This window comes from Carcharodon carcharias, chromosome 17, assembly GCF_017639515.1.
Source record: "Carcharodon carcharias isolate sCarCar2 chromosome 17, sCarCar2.pri, whole genome shotgun sequence".
Taxonomy (NCBI): Eukaryota; Metazoa; Chordata; class Chondrichthyes; order Lamniformes; family Lamnidae; genus Carcharodon; species Carcharodon carcharias.
This window is the reverse complement of record NC_054483.1, coordinates 74659837-74677125: the sequence shown is the minus strand read 5'-3', so window position 1 is coordinate 74677125 and position 17289 is coordinate 74659837. Positions and strand designations below refer to the sequence as shown.

Genomic DNA, 17289 nt, shown 5'->3' with positions numbered 1-17289 from the left:
TGATAAATGAGGCGGGATTGGGACGATTCAGTGTGAAAAGCCGCCTTTGTGGCTAGTGGGTAAACAAGCCACTTAGTACAAATTTGGGATGATTCTGCCCTTAGTGTTATTGAACTCTGATTTTTATTTTTATATAGGTTTTGGAAGTGGCGTTTTGCACCAATTTATTTTCCTACGTGCTATTATCCAAGTTTTTGAAGTTGTTTTTCTGATTCCCTTATGATATATGCCATTCCTTACTCAAGAAGGTGGTCATAACCAACTCTTAGAATTGCACTGACAAAATAACTGGAACATCAGTAGGTGTACAAGTAGATGAAAAGTCACCTTCATATTGCTTTTCTTCTTCACTATGTGTGAAGAAAGTATAATAATTTTCAAAATTTTTTTTGATTTAATGTGAAATAGGTTAATGGGTATAATTCTGTCTGTGTGATTTAATTACATTTGGAGTCAAGCAGACTGCAAGCTTGAAATCACCAAAAGAAGCTATGTGTAGAAATGTGCTTGAGATGCTAATGAGTAAACATGGATGCTGGCTTAGGATGTAAGGGGTGAAGGGAGTTTGCATTTTTAGATAAGGGAAGGGATAGTTGGATTTCAAAGGCATATTAGTCTGTTTACAACTAGCCAGATAAGCAAGGCTAAGGACAGTGTTTATTTTCCCCAAATGTTCTTGACAATATTGGCAACATGAAAGTTTTTATATTATGAGGAAGATACAGTTTCAAAGACATATGGAACAATAGAATTCACCTATTAAAGAGAGAGAAACATATATAAAGCAGGAAGAAAGACTGTATGAGGAGAGGGCTATGTCAGATCTAACAGGAGTACGTAAAACAACCTTCAAGAAGCCTCCAGCTATTTGTATAAGTGCATAAGTCCACTATGTAAAGTAGCTGAAGTTGGGGAAAAGCCTTCCGGAATTCCACTGTCAAGTGGGTACTTGCTGATTTCATTTTAAATCTAAAATCTATTTTGGGCTGTTGCCATAAAGGGGGTGTGTAACCGGAAGTCAGGTTAACTAGGAATTTTAGGAATTGTTATAGTAGTAAGTAATTGTAGTTTTATGTGCTTGAAATCTTTTGTTTTGTTAATAAATATTTTAATTTTTAAAATCTCTAAAGATCTTGGTGGGCTCATTACTTCTGAATCGAGGACACACATCTTCTCGTAATAAATACAAATTACAAAACCGTTTTGATAGTGCAACCAAGTTTCCCTTGTGGATTTGGTCTGCCTGGCACACAGCATCTGCCACATCATGACATATGGAAAAGTACCTTGGTTCTTCTCTATGCCCCTTTGACAGTTCACTATGAACAGAATCACAGGCTCTATAGTACAGAGCACATTAACACACTGTACCAATGTGTTGTCTCCTGTTATTTGAAGAGGTGAGGTGCAAACTTTCAAATTGTATGCACTCGACTTGGTAACTCCCTCAGGGATTCAATGGTTGAGTTTTTATGTTTTAGATTTAAAAAATTGCAGCTCACCCATCAGTCTTTCAGGATTGTTACTGTCAATTTAACCATATATTTGCATTCCACATTAGCATTGCTGAACAAACATTTCAAGTTAACTCTGTTTCTCTCTCCATAGATGTTGCTAGACCTGCTGAGTTTTTCCAGCATTTTGTGTTTTTGTTTCAGGTTTCCAGCATCTGCAGTATTTTACTTTAATTTTAGTGTTAAAATAAGTTATCTTTAGGCGTAGGGCGGCGGAGGTAATGTTTTCACTCTGTTAGTCTGTTTGTCTGTAAGCAATATATCTCAAAAACTAATTGATGGATTTCATTGAAACTTGGTACATCGATAGGGTGTGGCCCAAAGAGAAACTGATTAGTTGTTGGTGAAGTTGCAGATCCAAATCTTGGAATTTTGTTAATTATCTGTTAACATTGGCGGATGGGATGATTTGACTTTTCTTTAGAATGTTGTGGATTGTTTCAGCTGCTGTGGTAGAATTTGTCACATCTGTTAAAATGTGAGCAGAGTTTTCAGAGCAGTTTCTTGGATGTGGATTGGCCTGAAGCTTCCTCAATGAGATGGTAGCTCTTAATAAAAAGATTTTTTTCAGCTTTGTACTTACAGAGCATCAAGCCGGCAGGGAAAAGCCTCAAGGAAGAGCTATGTATTGGTAATAACGAGTTAACACAACATGAGATGGAGGTATGCGCTCAACTGAGTGCTCTCTTCATTTGTTATTTATGTTTCCAAATGTTTTAGCATCACAGTATACATTACAAAATTGTAATATATGAATGCTCTGTTAGTGTGGATAAAGCATTCATTGAAAAGTGACACACTGTCATGGATGAGCTTCCACATACTTACACAACTTCAGTTAGCTTCAATGCATTTTTTGGGGTGGGGGCGGGTGAAATGGGGGTTTCAGATGGCAAATTTAAAAGGACAATACCATATAGATGTTCAGCCATGCAATGTTCTTTTGGCTGGGATGGATTGGCAAGTGGCACTATATTTTATTGACATGACCTGTGTACTGGATCTGGTTGTTTGCTGTTGCTGTCCAGGAATGGAGACCACAACTTGAAAACTAATCCTCTTCTTTACATACATGATACTTTCAGGCAGACATCTGCAACATACATCAGCTCAACGTAACAGGGTTCGTAAGAGATGTACTCACTGCAAGGCTGCAGTGAACAAAAAAAGTTTGAAGGGTTTCTTTTTTTTTAAAAAAAAGTTACTGTGATGATCTAGATGATAACTACAGGGGACATTTGCAAATGATAGTATACACCTTTCCAAACCTGCAGGCCTAGAGGTCTTGGATAGATTAAAGTTGATAATCCATGCATGGTAAGGCATGTGTGAGTTGATGAAAGATTGGAGACTTTTCTTCTTTTATCTATATCCAGCTGCAACCTAGTGAGGTACTGTCCAACAACAATAATATATGTGCTTGTGTAAATCATCTGCTGCGGCACGTTAAGAAGGCAGGTTTTCTTCTATCTTTAGGTAAATATAGTCTTAACAGGGTTCATAGCAGATTTTTAAAAATGGTTTCAGTTACATCTAGTGATCTGCTTATTCAGACAGATAGTTTGAACGATCCTGGCAGGGTCAATGAACACTGTTCACTTTGAGGTCACTGATACTCTTTACTAATGCCTCTGAACAGAGAGCTGCATTCTGAATGAATCTCAGCAAGAGCAAGCAATTAAATAGTCTAGTCACTTACTGCCTCTGGTCAGATTCTACAACTGGAAATGCACAGAAGCTCTAGTCGAATCTTAAAAGGTGAAGAAAGCAGACTAATGTTTCATATACAAACCCTTTATAAAAGGTTGGCATTTGAGATGAACAAACATTAACCTGACTTCTCAGCTGGGATTTTCAGTTCCCTATGGGGACTCAAACAGGAGTGAGGGCACGTTGGAAAGAGCACTTTCAGAACATGCCAGTGTCCTGATGCCACCAAGAGATGCTGGAATTTCCTAAATGAGTGTAGTAGGGACGAGTCAGGAACCCGCTTGCTTCCAATTGTAAAGCTTCTTCAGGGGCTTGTTAACATATCTGGGATGACAAGAAGGTGGTTTTCAATTTGTAAGTTGCCAAACCTGAACAGTCTGGTGCACAACTGTTAGATTCAATGCGGGCAGAAATTGAAGGGTTCTTATGCTGAAATATTTTGGGACCTGGGGGAATTTGCTCTGGATTAGGTGCAGTACATTTCAGTTTGCTGTTTGGCCACCTTTGTGTGCATTGAGGCTACTGGCCCTCCACTGTTTTGTCTCCCCTTTTTTGCAAGATGGTGGCAGGCCCAATCATGGCTGTCATGTCCCTTTGCCAATCACACTCTTCAGACAGCTCCTGGTAACAATCGGTGCCACTAATTGGGCACTGAGCTTAATTCCAGTCCAATTAAGGCAGTTACATTTGATGCTTGCTTTGCATGAGCGACGTATATACGGCCCGGGGTCAGGACTCAGAAATGATCTGGGCTTCGGGTTCCTGACCTCAATTTGATACCTGCTGCGGATTTAAAGCAACTTAAGGTTTTGACATATGTTTGACTCCAATAATTGGCGGGCAAAAGGGTGTTAATTTAACTAGTTGTTTCTGTTATCCAGAATTCATTGTCTTACATACAAACATACAAATTAGGAGCAGGAGTACGCCATTTGGTCTGTCAAGCAAGTTCTGCTATTTGATAGGATCATGGCTGCTTTGATTGCAGACTCGATGCTACCTTCCTCTAAACCCCCTATACTGTTTGACTCCCTTGTCAGTCATTAATCTATCTAACGCAGCTTTAACAATATTCAATGATCCTTACTCCATTGCCCTCTAGGGAAGAGAATTCACAGACTAACGACTCAGAGAAAGATGATCTCCTCATCTCCATCTTAATTGGGAAACCTCTTATTTTTAAACCGTGTCCCCTAGCTCTAGTCTCTCTAATAAAGGGAAACATCCTCTCAGCATCCACCCTGTCATGTCCCCTCAAGATCTTACATGTTTCAATAAGCTTGACTCTCATTCTTCCCATCTCCCACAGATACAGCCCCAACCAATCCAACATTTCTTCATAAGAAAACCCCCTCATCCCAGGAAACAGTCAAATTAACCTTCTCTGAACTGTTTCAAATGCTATCATATCACTTCTCAAGTAAGGAGACCAAACTGTACACAGTACTCTAGGTGTGGTCTCACCAATGCCTGGTACAACTGTAAAAAAACTTCCCTACTTTTATATTCCATTCTCCTTGCAATAAACAACAACATTCCATTTGCCTACCTAAGTACTTGCTTCACCTGCATACTGACTTCTTGTGTTTCATGTACCAGGACACCCAGATCTCTCTGTACCATAGAGTTCTGCAATCTCTCTCCATTTAATAGATATACTGCTTTTCTATTCTTCTTATCAAAATTGACAAATTCACATTTTCCCACATTATACTCCATCTGCTAATTTTTTGCCCACTCACTTAACCTAGCCCTTTGCAGTTAGTTTCCTTATGTCCTCTTCACAAATTTCTCTTCTTTGTCATCAGCAAACTTAGCCACCATATATTCTGTCCCTTCATCCAAATCATTGATATATTGTATATAGTTGAGGCCCCAGCACTGATCCCAGTGGCAGTCCACTAGATGTAACATGTCAACCTGAAAATGGCCTAATTATCCCTACTCTCTGAAATAAAAGCAAAATAATGTAGATGCTGGAAATCTGAAATAAAAGCAGAAAATGCTGGAAAAATTCAGCAGGATCTGTAGAGAGAGAAACAGTTAACGTTTCGAGTCCCTATGACAAAGCTGGAGAGAGGTAGGAACGTGATGGGTTTTATACTGTTAAAGGGGTGGTGGTGGTGAAGGGGGAAAGTAGAGCAGATGGCACAAAAAAGGTCAGGGATAGGTGGGAACTCAGGAGAGCTTTGACAAAGGTATCATGGACGCAAGAGAAAGGAGAAACCTGTGCAACCATCTGGACAAACATCAGGATTGTGTACTCAGCTGGAGGAGTCTCCTCAGAAGATGAGGAGAGGTTCAAAGGGAGAGGAGGCCAGTTGCCGGCTGGCACACTCCCACCGTCTGCCCTCTGGACTGAGAGGTGCAGTGAGAACTGGTGGAGGATCAGCAGGATTTGCAAGGCAGGAGGGTCAGGAGAAGGCACCAAAACCCAGCAGATAGAGTATACAGACAACGATCATGCTATCTGGACATGACAGAGGTTCAGTGCCAAGGAAGGCTTTGCCTCTCCAGGGACACTGTCACCTCTATATGTGACATGATCCACCCCGAAATAGCCCCCAACCATGTAGGTGGCCATCCTGTGCCAGTAGCTCTGAAGGTGACAACGGCCCCAAGCTTTTACGCCTCAGGCTTGTTCCAGGGGTCAGTGGGAGATCTCTGCAGAGTCTCGCAAGCCACTGTCCACAGCTGCATCAAGTTGGTTACAGGTGCACTGTTCTGAAGGGTCAACACCTTCATTCACTTTAGGACAGACGAGATTAGTCAGGCAGAGCGAGTCAGAGGATTCACTGCAATTGCAGGATTTCCGAGAATTTAGGGAGACATCGACTGCACGCATGTGCCCATAAAGGTGCCAGTGGGGGAGCCGGGTGCCTTTGTCAATAGAAAGGGATTCCACTCTCTAAATATGCAGATTGTGTGTGACCACAAGAGTGAGATACTGCAGCTCTGTGCCAGGTATCCAGGATGCTGCCATGATGCCTACATCCTGCATCGCTCCCAGGTGCCAAGGCTATTCATTGCACCAGCACGGTTGGGTGTATGGCTACTTGGAAACCAAGGTTACCACTGAAAAGGTGACTGATGATGCCACTAAAACAGCCAAGGACTCCAGCCTTGGAGAACTATGGCTGCATTATGCCTCCACAAAGGCAATAATTGAGAGGACCAGAAGCTTACTCAAGATGAGGTTTCACTGCCTGGACCCATCAGGGGGATCACTGCAATATCTTCCGTACGTGTCTCCCTTATTGTAGTAGTCTGCTGCGCCCTACACAATCTGTTCCAGAGAGCATGATTCCAGTGCTGAGTCTGAGGAGAAGCCTGATCAGCCCCAGGGTGAGGAGCAAGATCCTGAATTGGGGGTAGGGAGGCTTGATTCAGAGAACTTTCATTTAGGACTCCAAAACAAGGGGTCAAAGTGATGGCAAGGGGAAGGCCACCTTACTGATGTGTTGATGAGGCCCTCCTGTCACCCTCCACTCACATCCCTACCTCTGAAATAAGCTTTGCAGCTCAGTATACATGTGACACATGACTCCTAGGCCTCCTCCCAAGCACATCAAGACCATTGGAGATGAACTCATGTTTTAATAGCAAAGTGTGAGATATACATACACCATTGCACACGTGTCAACGAGAAATGATTCAACCATGAAACCCCTTATGCGATCATAGTGACTTAATTTTCTGCTCACAAGTACCACGTCTTGGTGTTTCCTCCTTACTGGCAGCTGCAATGGAGGCAGTCTGCTGACTCTGATGCCCCTTTGGCCTTGATGACCTTGGCTGCTGTCCACTGGTCACCCGGGGTCTGGCAGGAGAGTCCAGCACCATGGCTGGGTGCTCCACAGTTGGCGCGGTCTCCTCGGATGCAATGGGTCACTGGCAAAGGGGCGGAGGAGCTCCTGTCATCATCAGGAGCTCCCTGAGAGGAGCCCCCAGATGCAGGGAGCTGCAGGTCAGTCGCCAACATGAAGTTTTTTCAACCTCCCTGCTCACCAGAGATGGATAGGGTACCAGCAAAGTCACTAGGTTCCTCATCTATCTTTCCCACTGGCAGTGACCTGAAGTCATTGCCAGTGTGTGGGATTGCAGGTCTGAACGCAACCCTTGAAACCCCTGATTGAATTCCTGGAGCTGTCGCTCAATGAGATTTGCCACTCTCTCAATGGAGGAAACTGTGTGTTCAGAGCTCTGGGCCAAATCAGTGCTCACGGTCTGCATGGATTCCTCCAATACAGAGGCCATGGCATGCAGACCTTCAGGGATCTCTGCCAGACGTTCATGCGCATCCCGCTGGACATCCAGCATCTGTCACCCAATAGACGACTCATCATCATCTTCCTCGGGCTCAGCGTCATCCTGGTCTCCAGCAATCCTCTGACTGTTAGTTCCCTGGGGACTCTCTGTCAGCTCCTCAAGCGAATGTGACATGTCTTCCTCAGTGTATACTCCCATCTGCTCTAAAAGGCTTATGCCTGCCATCGTGCCTGTATCTGTGCTGGTGCATGGTGCAGAGGGAAGATGTGACATGGGTGCATCTGGCTGCAGGTCATCCTCTGATGTCCAGGGAGAGTCCTTGGGGTCTTTCTGCAGTCTAGAGGGTGCTCCACCTGAGGGAGGCAAAAAAAAATGTAAGTCTCGAGCAGCAATAAGCACTCAGAGCACATGTGGTCTGGTTGTTTCCCAGAATGGACATCTGGCTGAGCAAAGGATGGGCAACCGGAATTGGTGGATTTCACATGTCAGTCTTACAACTAGTGCCCTACACCTCTCATACCATCCACCAATCTCTTCCCTTCCCACTGGACTCTTACCCTCCTCTGAGACACCTCCCCGCAACCAGTGGACCTGGCTTCATGTTCATACGCCATCTTGAGTATCTGCTCCTCCACCTGACTTAAGATCAGAAGATTAGGAACACCACCACTCCTGTAGGGAAAAAAGTTCTTTCATTAGTCCTCCTTCTACATGCCAGAACATAACAGCCTCTCCCCCCACCCACGCCCCCCAAAAGATGCAGGTTCAGGTGCCAATCACACTACATAAATGCCAGCGATCCAGTCTAATCACATGCAGTCTTCCAAGGCACAGGAGTAAGTGCCAATTTACGCTTGAGATTTCACACCCGTGAGCACCAGCAAGTACTGCCACCCACATACACATCTCTCCTTGGTTTAACTTGAATCAGTACTCACCCTGGCAGAGCGCAGGTCACTGCACCTCTTCCTGCACTGGATCCAGGTCTTTCACAATACATCATAACCGCTGACCTGGTTTGCCACCTCCGTCTATGCCTTCTTTGTTAAGTGTGGTAGCCTCCTCTTTCCATCTTGCGGCAGCAACATCTCTCATCGGGCACTGGCTGCCTCCAGCAGAACCTGCAGGCACTCATCAGAAAAGCAGGGGGTGTGGTGGTGGCTCTGGCTATTTCCATCCCACTTGAAATGGGCTCTGGGTGCGGGTGACATATTGCAGACACAATGGACATATTGCAGACACAGTGGACAGCACAAAAACTGAGAAAAGTAGTCAGACCCCTGGAAAATCACAGCAGCTCCCTGAGGCAGTTGAAAATGATAGTCAGCCTTCAGGGAGCTCCATTGAAACATCCTGCCCACACTCTTATTCGTCCTGGCACCTGCCCTCTCCCCACCCACCCAGGCATTGTTGAACTTTCTCAGTGCACATTTCACGCTGGACGGCAGTTAGTTCGCCAACCAGTATGAAATCGCTGTGAGGAGCCAACTGTGGGCGGGAGTGGATTTTACGTCCCCGTCCTGCCAATTGCGCTCCCCTGGCAATCCTAAAATCCAGGGTCTTGAGCTCTTATTTTGTGTAGCAACCTTTGATATGACACCTTATCAATTGCCTTTTGGAAATCCAAGTACAACACATCTACAGGTTCCCCTTTATCCACCTTACTGTTACTTCCTGAAAGAACCCTAATGAATTAGTCAAACATGACTTCTCTTTCGCAAAACCTGATTGCATTAAGATTTTCTAAGTGCTCTACAATAACTTCCTTAGTAATAGATTCTAGCATTTTCCCTATGACAGGTTTAGGCTAGTGGCCTGTACTTCTCCGCTTTCAGCCTCCCTCCTTTCTTGAACAGAGGAGTTACATTTGCCAGTTTCCAATCTGATGGGGCCTTCCTGTTTTGGCTTGTGTAAATGTCACATTCCAACACAGCAGAACATATTTTAATTTTAAAAAGAAGCATAATTATTCCTTGAACAGGGTCTCATTGCAGGCTAGAAGAAGCAAGTAGTGGTTTCAAGCAACTTGTAGACCTTCTCTCACCTGTAAACAATGTTCTCCTTATGGAGATCCCCCAGGCCACAACAGATCTCAGCTGCGTAAAATACTGCCCGATCTTCTTCAAACCCTGGATTGCCCATGTTATAGATGTGGAACTTCAAGTCACCCCCATTCATTAAAGTCAGAACTAAACACAGTGCGTCCTTTGTTTCATAAGCATAAGCTAAATTAACCTATAAACAGCAAACAGAAAAACAGTTAATTAAACAATACCCAGGAGTAGTTACAAAGCAACATCTAATTATGGCAATGCAGATGGCAACATAAACAGATAGCAAAGCTTGAGCAGTTTATGGGCATAATCTGAATTCCAAGGTATTATTACACCTATTAAAATTCATAAAAATATGGCCAGTTTTAAGTCGTTGAAGGAAAGATTTCTCTCTTGGCAAAAAGTCAAGGCAAGTACAAACTTTTAATTCATGAGAGCCTCATTTCCCGTGTTTGATAGTCTCAACTTTGCTTGTCTGCTGAAAGTTTTCTTTTGCATCAGGAATTGCAAGTTATTTATATTGTTCTCATTTTTATTAATGAATAGTAAAATAATAAATCTTCTCTGTAGTAAAAGCTAATTGAGTTGATTCCACTTTCTCCATGAGAGAAAACGCCCAATCTTCACTAGCTGCCACTCTTCAACGTAACAAAACTTGCCAGAAGTGTCATCACAGCCACAACACCAGTATCTTACCACTCTAACATATCACAACACCATCTACACGTGCTTAGTGGAAAATTCCAGGCAAGATTCACAAAGATTATATTCATGCGCCAACTCTGATCAGATCATATTCCGTACCAAATTCGACAATGTATTTTATTAATTTTCATTTTCCTATTCCCGTGCAACTCAATGTTTATGGTCATTCTCCAGGCGCAATTTAGGAGCAACGGTACCTGAATTAACAGCCCCACAATGCAAGGCTCCTAAATTATGTAGGACAAGGAAATGAAGAAATGGTCTGAAACTACATATTAAATTAAGCAAATCTAGGAGGGCCTCCTAAATTTACTAAACTTTCATTTTCCTCTTTTATCATCAATTTTCTTCCATGGTCTGAAAGCATCAATTCTTTGTGGGTCTATGGTTCCATAGGTGCTAATTGCTCTCTGCTCCTTCACTCAAATGGTCATGTGTATGAGCTTTGCTGGTGACTGAAGTGTTCAATCACTAGTGCCGTCTGTTGCCCTTAAGTAGCGGGTGGAACTTAACGTCCCCCGGGTGCGGGCTGAGAAGTGGGACGGCCGTTTAATCGGGTGGGAAGGTGTGGGGCGGAGAACCTATTGTCTTCCTGATCCCTTTTTAAGTCTGGGGCGGAGGAGGTCGAGGTTGGCCTACTTGCACCAATGCCAACTGAGGTCCTCATGTAACCAATTAAGGGCCACTTGAGGGTGTCATCCCACCATCACTGATATTCTACCAGTGGTGGGAGGAGAGGGGCCACACCACATGGGCAGGCTGCCAGGAATGCCCTGGCAGCCTCCCTGCAGGCTCATGGGGGGCCCTCCTGATTGGGCACACCTAGGCCCCATGGATGACCCTGCTAGTGGCAAGGGCCACCCCTGCTTAACGGCCCTCAACGCCCTTTGGTAATCAGAAGTGGAAAACTTAGTCAATTACCCTCTCATGTAACTCTCAGGGCCTGACTGTTCCCGACAAACCTGCCTCACTTGCCTTGACTCTGAGCCTCCAGTGTTGCTCCTGGTTCTGGGCCTACTGCAGTTGCTGCAATGGCCACTGCTCCAGGTGGGTGCTGCTAGGACTGAAGAGCTGTCAGTTATCTGATTGGCTGGTAGCTCATGGAGGCTAGACCTTCACCTCCAAAGACCCGGGAACCCTGACATTAGGAGATAAGTGTCTAATTGGGATTTAATCCTGTCGGGGCTCCTAGATAGTTGCCATGATGGGATTGCCATCACCTTTCCGGTTGGTGGACGGGGGCAGCCATCACCAACTTTAGCCCAGTATTTCCAGTCAGGAATGGGAACCTCAGTAACTGCCGCTCTGAAACTCTCAGGCGAAAACAATCTTAGACACTCCATTGCTATCCTGGGTGGATGTTAACTCGGTACAGGCGAGATTCTCAGCTGTGATATTAGTCGTGTACCTGCCAGCATCAACTTAAAGTGCATAAATACAGAAGTAGCTCTTAAGGGTGCAGTGTCTGCAGAATCTAAACCTTGAGCACTCAAAACATATCTCAAGTGTTATAATAAACAGATTTTATATTTAGAAATTAGGTGTTTGATTTGAGGCTGGAATATGGAAAAATCTGCTAAAATATCTTCCATTAAAAAATTGTGGAACATTCCCATTCTATTTCTTTAAAACAGTACACAGATACATAAATACTTCTGGAACCTAAAATAAGAAAAACGTGTAGCATATGGTCAAATAAAAGAAGTAACCATGAACCAATGACTTTGCTCTTCCCTCAATCACAAGATAATTAGTTTATCTGAAGAAGGAAGCTTCATGAAAATGCTGCTTTTATTGCTTCTTCTGAAGTACATCAGCTAAAATATCACAAATTATTCCCAAATTTAGCGCAGATTGAAATCACTTCTATAAACTACAAAAATTTCTCCAATCACTAGTTCCTCTCTGTAATAGTTCTCTTCCATGAATGCATTTAAAAGGAAAAACGAGTAAGGGTTACAGCTACAAAGACAACCTATCCTTTCCCTTCCAGTTACTCATCAAGCTGCCCTGCACTTACAGCATTCTCTGTTTCCATTTTGGAATTCCAGTGTTTTTTTTAAAAAAACATGTTCTATTGAGCTGACTAACCAGTTTATAAAGGCCTTATGTTTATGAATACATGGTTAGAGGTATTGATCATTCACTGCAAATATCTCTTCAATAGGAAGTCAGAGGTAAATGAGAACAGATTTAACTAGATTAATGGAAATCCAACCGAGTTCAAATTACAGCTATTAACATTTCAATATAGGAACAGAACATATGAACAGTTCCCAAGAAAGGAACCTAGGGATGATGAGTCAATTGAGTTAAAATCAAACAAAATATTAAGATGACAAATTACTGTTTACACACAGGCTGCATCGTTTACCTAGTGCTATCTTTGAAGAATAAACATGCTTAGCACTATCGCAAGGCAGAGTGTCGGGCAAACTTGTACAACACAGTTGGAAAATCATGAGGCACAAAACGAGAACACAATATACAATATAAAATTCAACAATCAAACACACCAAGTGGATAGGATTCTGAACATCATTTAAGGATGACTAAAGACAAAGGTCAACACATTGTGTGGCAATAAACCTCAAATACTTACTACAAATCTACTGTTAACTTTTTCTAAAATCTGCTTTTCATTCAAAGCCATCGCTTCTCCTTTTCTCTTCTTTATTCTCTTTTTCTCTAACTTCTTACAAGCATACATTTTTCCTGTGGCTCGCACTTGACAGGCACAGACCTACATTTGAAGAAAACAGAATAAATACTTCTGTTAGTTTTCCATGTGTTTAAAACAGATAAGATGCTATTGGCCTTTAATGGCATTTTAATCTCTAAACCACTCTCCCTAGATTATAATCGAGCATGTAGTATAGATTATGAAGTTGCACATTGTTAGAATTTTGGCCCACTGTAGCAACTAAAATACTAGCTAAAACATTTTAGATAAAATTATTAAAAACTGTGAATGCCTTTTCTAATGAATAACTTTACTTGTAGATAATTTGACTTCAAAAGTCCTGACAAAAAGCCTGAACAGAAACTAGCTACCAGCATTACTTACCTCACCAAAGCCACCTTTTCCAAGCACTCTATATTGCCTAAAAGTGTTTTTTGTTACAGCTTGTCTGAAAGAAAAATACAACATTAGTAAGGAATGCATATCTTTCTTTTTAGGATGAATGAATAGAGAAAAGGTTTGATCGTCGATAAATTCTAACGTTTCTCTTCCCTTTGTCACAAAGATACTAGACATACTTCACCTGCCTCTCCTTAAACACTTCACCAAATTCAGGGTTGAAGTACCTCCTTTACATTCCTTCCTCTTTTAAGCCTAATTTTTTTCCCAAAAGGATTACTTTATGTAACATGTTAACATGTTCATCCATAGATAACTTTTTTTCAGTTATCCAACTGATAAGAAGTGTGCCTCACAAATGATGCTAGTGGCTGAAGGGCAAAAATATCTTCCCATTATATAGAAATGCAGTTGGAAGGATCAACAGAGCATGCTCACTGAAGCAAGGCAGGCATGTTAATCTAACCTATTAAACCAAGTTATACGGGATTTATGAATTTGATTAAACATAATCTGCTCATAAAAGGAAAGGCAATCGACTAGGCTGTCCAACATGTCTACTAAAAACATAAATCTAATACATTATACAAACACATTTCTATACTCTTATAAAATCCCAGTGACTCTTTAGCCCAACTGTTAATACTTTAAATGTGATGGAGAGAGACAATGGGGTGAATGTAAACTCCCAAAAGTGGATGATACCAGAGGCTAAAAAACTAAAAAATCTGAACAGGAACATGAATTTGCCACTTCCAATTTTAATGCAGAGCAAGTGGGGGTTTTGGGTGGTGGGGGGGGTGGGGGAAGAGAGTGGCCAACCCACTCGCAGGAAGCTCATGGGTCATTTAAATATTTTAATAAGGCTACCTGCTTCATTTTAAGCAATCGTTCTATTTTTAACCACAGATCATGCTGTGCAACGTGCAGCAAGCCCTGGACAACATTCACGCTTGGGCTGCTAAATGGCAAGTAACAGTCATGTCACGCAAGTGGCAGGCAATGACCATCTCCAACAAGAGAGGATCGAGCCATCTTCCCTGACATTCACTGAATCCCCCACCATCAACATCCTGGGGTCTACCATTCACCAGAAACTAAACTGGACCAGTGGCTACAAGGGCAGCTCAGAAGCTAGGAATTTCACAGTAAGTCACCTCCTGACTCTCTAAAGCCTGTCCACCATCTACAAGGCACAAGTCAGGAGTGTGATGGAATACTCTCCACGCCTGGATGAGTGCAGCTCCAACAACACTCAAGAAGCTCGACACCATCCAGGCAAAGCAGCCTTCTTGACTGGCACTCCTTCGACCACCTTAAAGATTCACCCTCTCCATCATGATTGCACAGTGGCAGCAGTGTTTACCATCAACTCACCAAAGCTCCTTCTATAACACCTTCCAAACCTGTGACCTCTATCACCTAGAAGGACAAGGACAGCAGATGCTTGGGAACACCATGACCTGCAAGTTCCCTCCAAGCCACACACCATCCTGACTTGGAAATATATTGCTGTTCCTTCACTGGTGCTGGGTCAAAATTCTGGAATTCCCTTCTTAATAGCACTGTGGGTGTACGTGCATCACATGGATTGCAGTGGTTCAAGGCAGCAGCTCACCACCACCTTCTCAAGGGCAATTAAGGACAGGCAACAAATGCTAGCCTAGCCAGCGATGGCCAAATTTTATGAAAAAACTTTTGAGGAGGATGTGTTTCCCAGACTTTGGGAAACTGTGCAGCTTAAAGTGGTGAGGAGGGCTGAATCCATGCGATAAAGGCCTTTGCAGTACCACTTGGTGGCCAGAAGGGACAGGAGTATTTCCTCAGGCCCAATAGCTACCCATTGAACCTCTCCTCTCCCATCCATCCTGCTACAATCAGAACCTCACTGGATCACCAAGGGACCCCCCTACATAATCAGGACTTCCCCAACCACCAGTGGACGCTCCCCCTACCCCATGATCTTTTTCACACCTCCAATGCTTTCATAGGCTTTGACCCTGTAAAGTATCATGCCTGAAAGGCTCCAGTTGTCAATCAAGGAGCATGTTAGTAGAAGCATCACTTAAAGGAGGCCCAGGGGCAGTTAAATTTTACCTTCAAGAAGCCCATTCTTCAGAGTTTCCTGACCTCAAAACAGTAACAGTGACCATCCCCTCAGCTCCCAACCCCCACACCCCTACCCAACTCCCTAGCACAGAGCTTGTTTCCAGGCTAAAATCTAGGCCAATGCTACTCTCATTCCATCAATTCCACTCCTAACATTACTGGTCGAAACAAATCTCATCATGGCAAGGGAATTCTAAACTAAACATTTGCTTGCTGTGTTGCTTTCATTTTGCTCGCATTTGTTTGCTTGAGTGATGGCTCCTCTGGGGAGTGCAGCCACGCTCATGGCACTGTGAGAAGCTCAGCTGCACAGGGGGGGCAGGATAAAGAGGGGAAGAGCAATTGTGGTAGGAGACTTGATAGTAAGGGGAACAGACAGGCGTTTCTGCTGCCATAGACGTGACTCCAGGATGGTATGTTGCCTCCCTGATGCCAGGGTCAAGGATGTCACTGAATGGCTGAAGGGCATTCTAAAGGGGGAGGGCCAACAGACAGAGATCGTGGTACATATTGGTACCAATGACATAGGTAGAAAGAGGGATGAGGTCTTGCAAGCAGAATTTAGGGAGCTAGGAAACAAGCTAAAAAATAGGTAGTAATCTCTGGATTACTTCTGATGCAACGCGCTAGTGAGTTTAGAAATAGGAAGTTAGTCCAGATGGATGCGTGGCTGGAGAGATGGTGCAGGAGGGAGAGCTTTAGATTTCTGGGACATTGGGATCATTTTCTGGGAGCGGTGGGACCTGTACAAGGCGAACGGGTTGCACCTGAACTGGAATGGGACCAACATCCTTGCGGGTAGATTTGCTAGTGCTGTTGGGGAGGGTTTAAACTAACTTGGCAGGGGGGTGGGATCCTGAGAGGAGGTTCAGCAGAGGGAGATGCACAGCCAAAATTAGAAGAGAGAGCAAGTGAGTCTGGAAGGCATAGAAATTATAGGCCAGTTAAGGCATAAGGGAGTGTGGCAAGGTTGAATGGTATTTATTTTAATGCAAGGAGTCTGATGCATAAGGCAGATGAGTTGATGGCACAAATTAACACATGGGAGTATGATGTCATTGCTGTCATTGAGGCATGGTTGAGAGAGGGGCAGGATTGGCAGCTCAATATTCCAGGATATAGGGTCTTCAGATGAGACAGGGAAGAGGTAAAAGAGGAGGGGGCATCGTAATATTGATCAAGGAATCAATTACAGCAGTAAGGAGGGATGGCATCTTAGAAGGCTCCTCAAATGAAGCCATATGGTTAGAACTGAAAAACAAAAAAAAGGAACAATCACATTGCTGGGAGTGCACTATAGGCCCCCAAACAGTCAGAGAGAAATAGAAGAGCAGATATGTAGGCAAATTTCAGAGAAGCGTAAGAATAATAGGGTAGTAATAGTGTGGGATTTTAACTTTCCCAACATTAACTGGGTTAGTCATAATGTGATAAGTTTAGAGGGAGCAGAATTCTTAAAATGCATCCAGCAGAGCTTTTTAAGCCAGTAAGTAGAAGGTCCTACAAGAGAGGGGATGGTCCCGGACTTAAATTTTAGGGAATGAAGCTGGGCAATAGTAGAGGTATCAGTGGGGAGCATTTTGCAGCTAGTGATCATAACTCCATTAGATTCAAGGTTGTTATGGAAAAGGACAAGGATGGGCCAGAAATCAGAGTTCTAAATTGGAGGTAGGCCGATTTTAATAAGATCAGATATGATTTGGCCAGAGTGGATTGGGGGCAGCTAATTTTACGTAAAACTGCGTCATAGCGTGGGACTCATTTAGGGCCAACATATTCCAGTAAAGACAAAGGGTGGGACCAACAAATCCAGGGAACCCTGGATGTCGAGGGATATACAGGATTA

The 17289-nt window shown here is 43.3% G+C and overlaps 1 protein-coding gene across 3 annotated transcripts in view; it reads right to left on the bottom strand.

The window, feature by feature from the left end:
* Positions 1-17289, bottom strand: part of LOC121289542 (G protein-coupled receptor kinase 5-like) — a 272949-nt gene that overhangs the window by 30565 nt on the left and 225095 nt on the right. For all 3 annotated transcript variants that reach the window (XM_041209047.1, XM_041209049.1, XM_041209050.1), the window contains 3 exons: positions 13320-13383; positions 12855-12995; positions 9538-9728 (listed from right to left, as the gene is read on the bottom strand). In XM_041209047.1, the coding sequence (XP_041064981.1) occupies positions 9538-9728; positions 12855-12995; positions 13320-13383 (396 nt within the window). The remainder of the gene's footprint in view (positions 1-9537; positions 9729-12854; positions 12996-13319; positions 13384-17289) is intronic.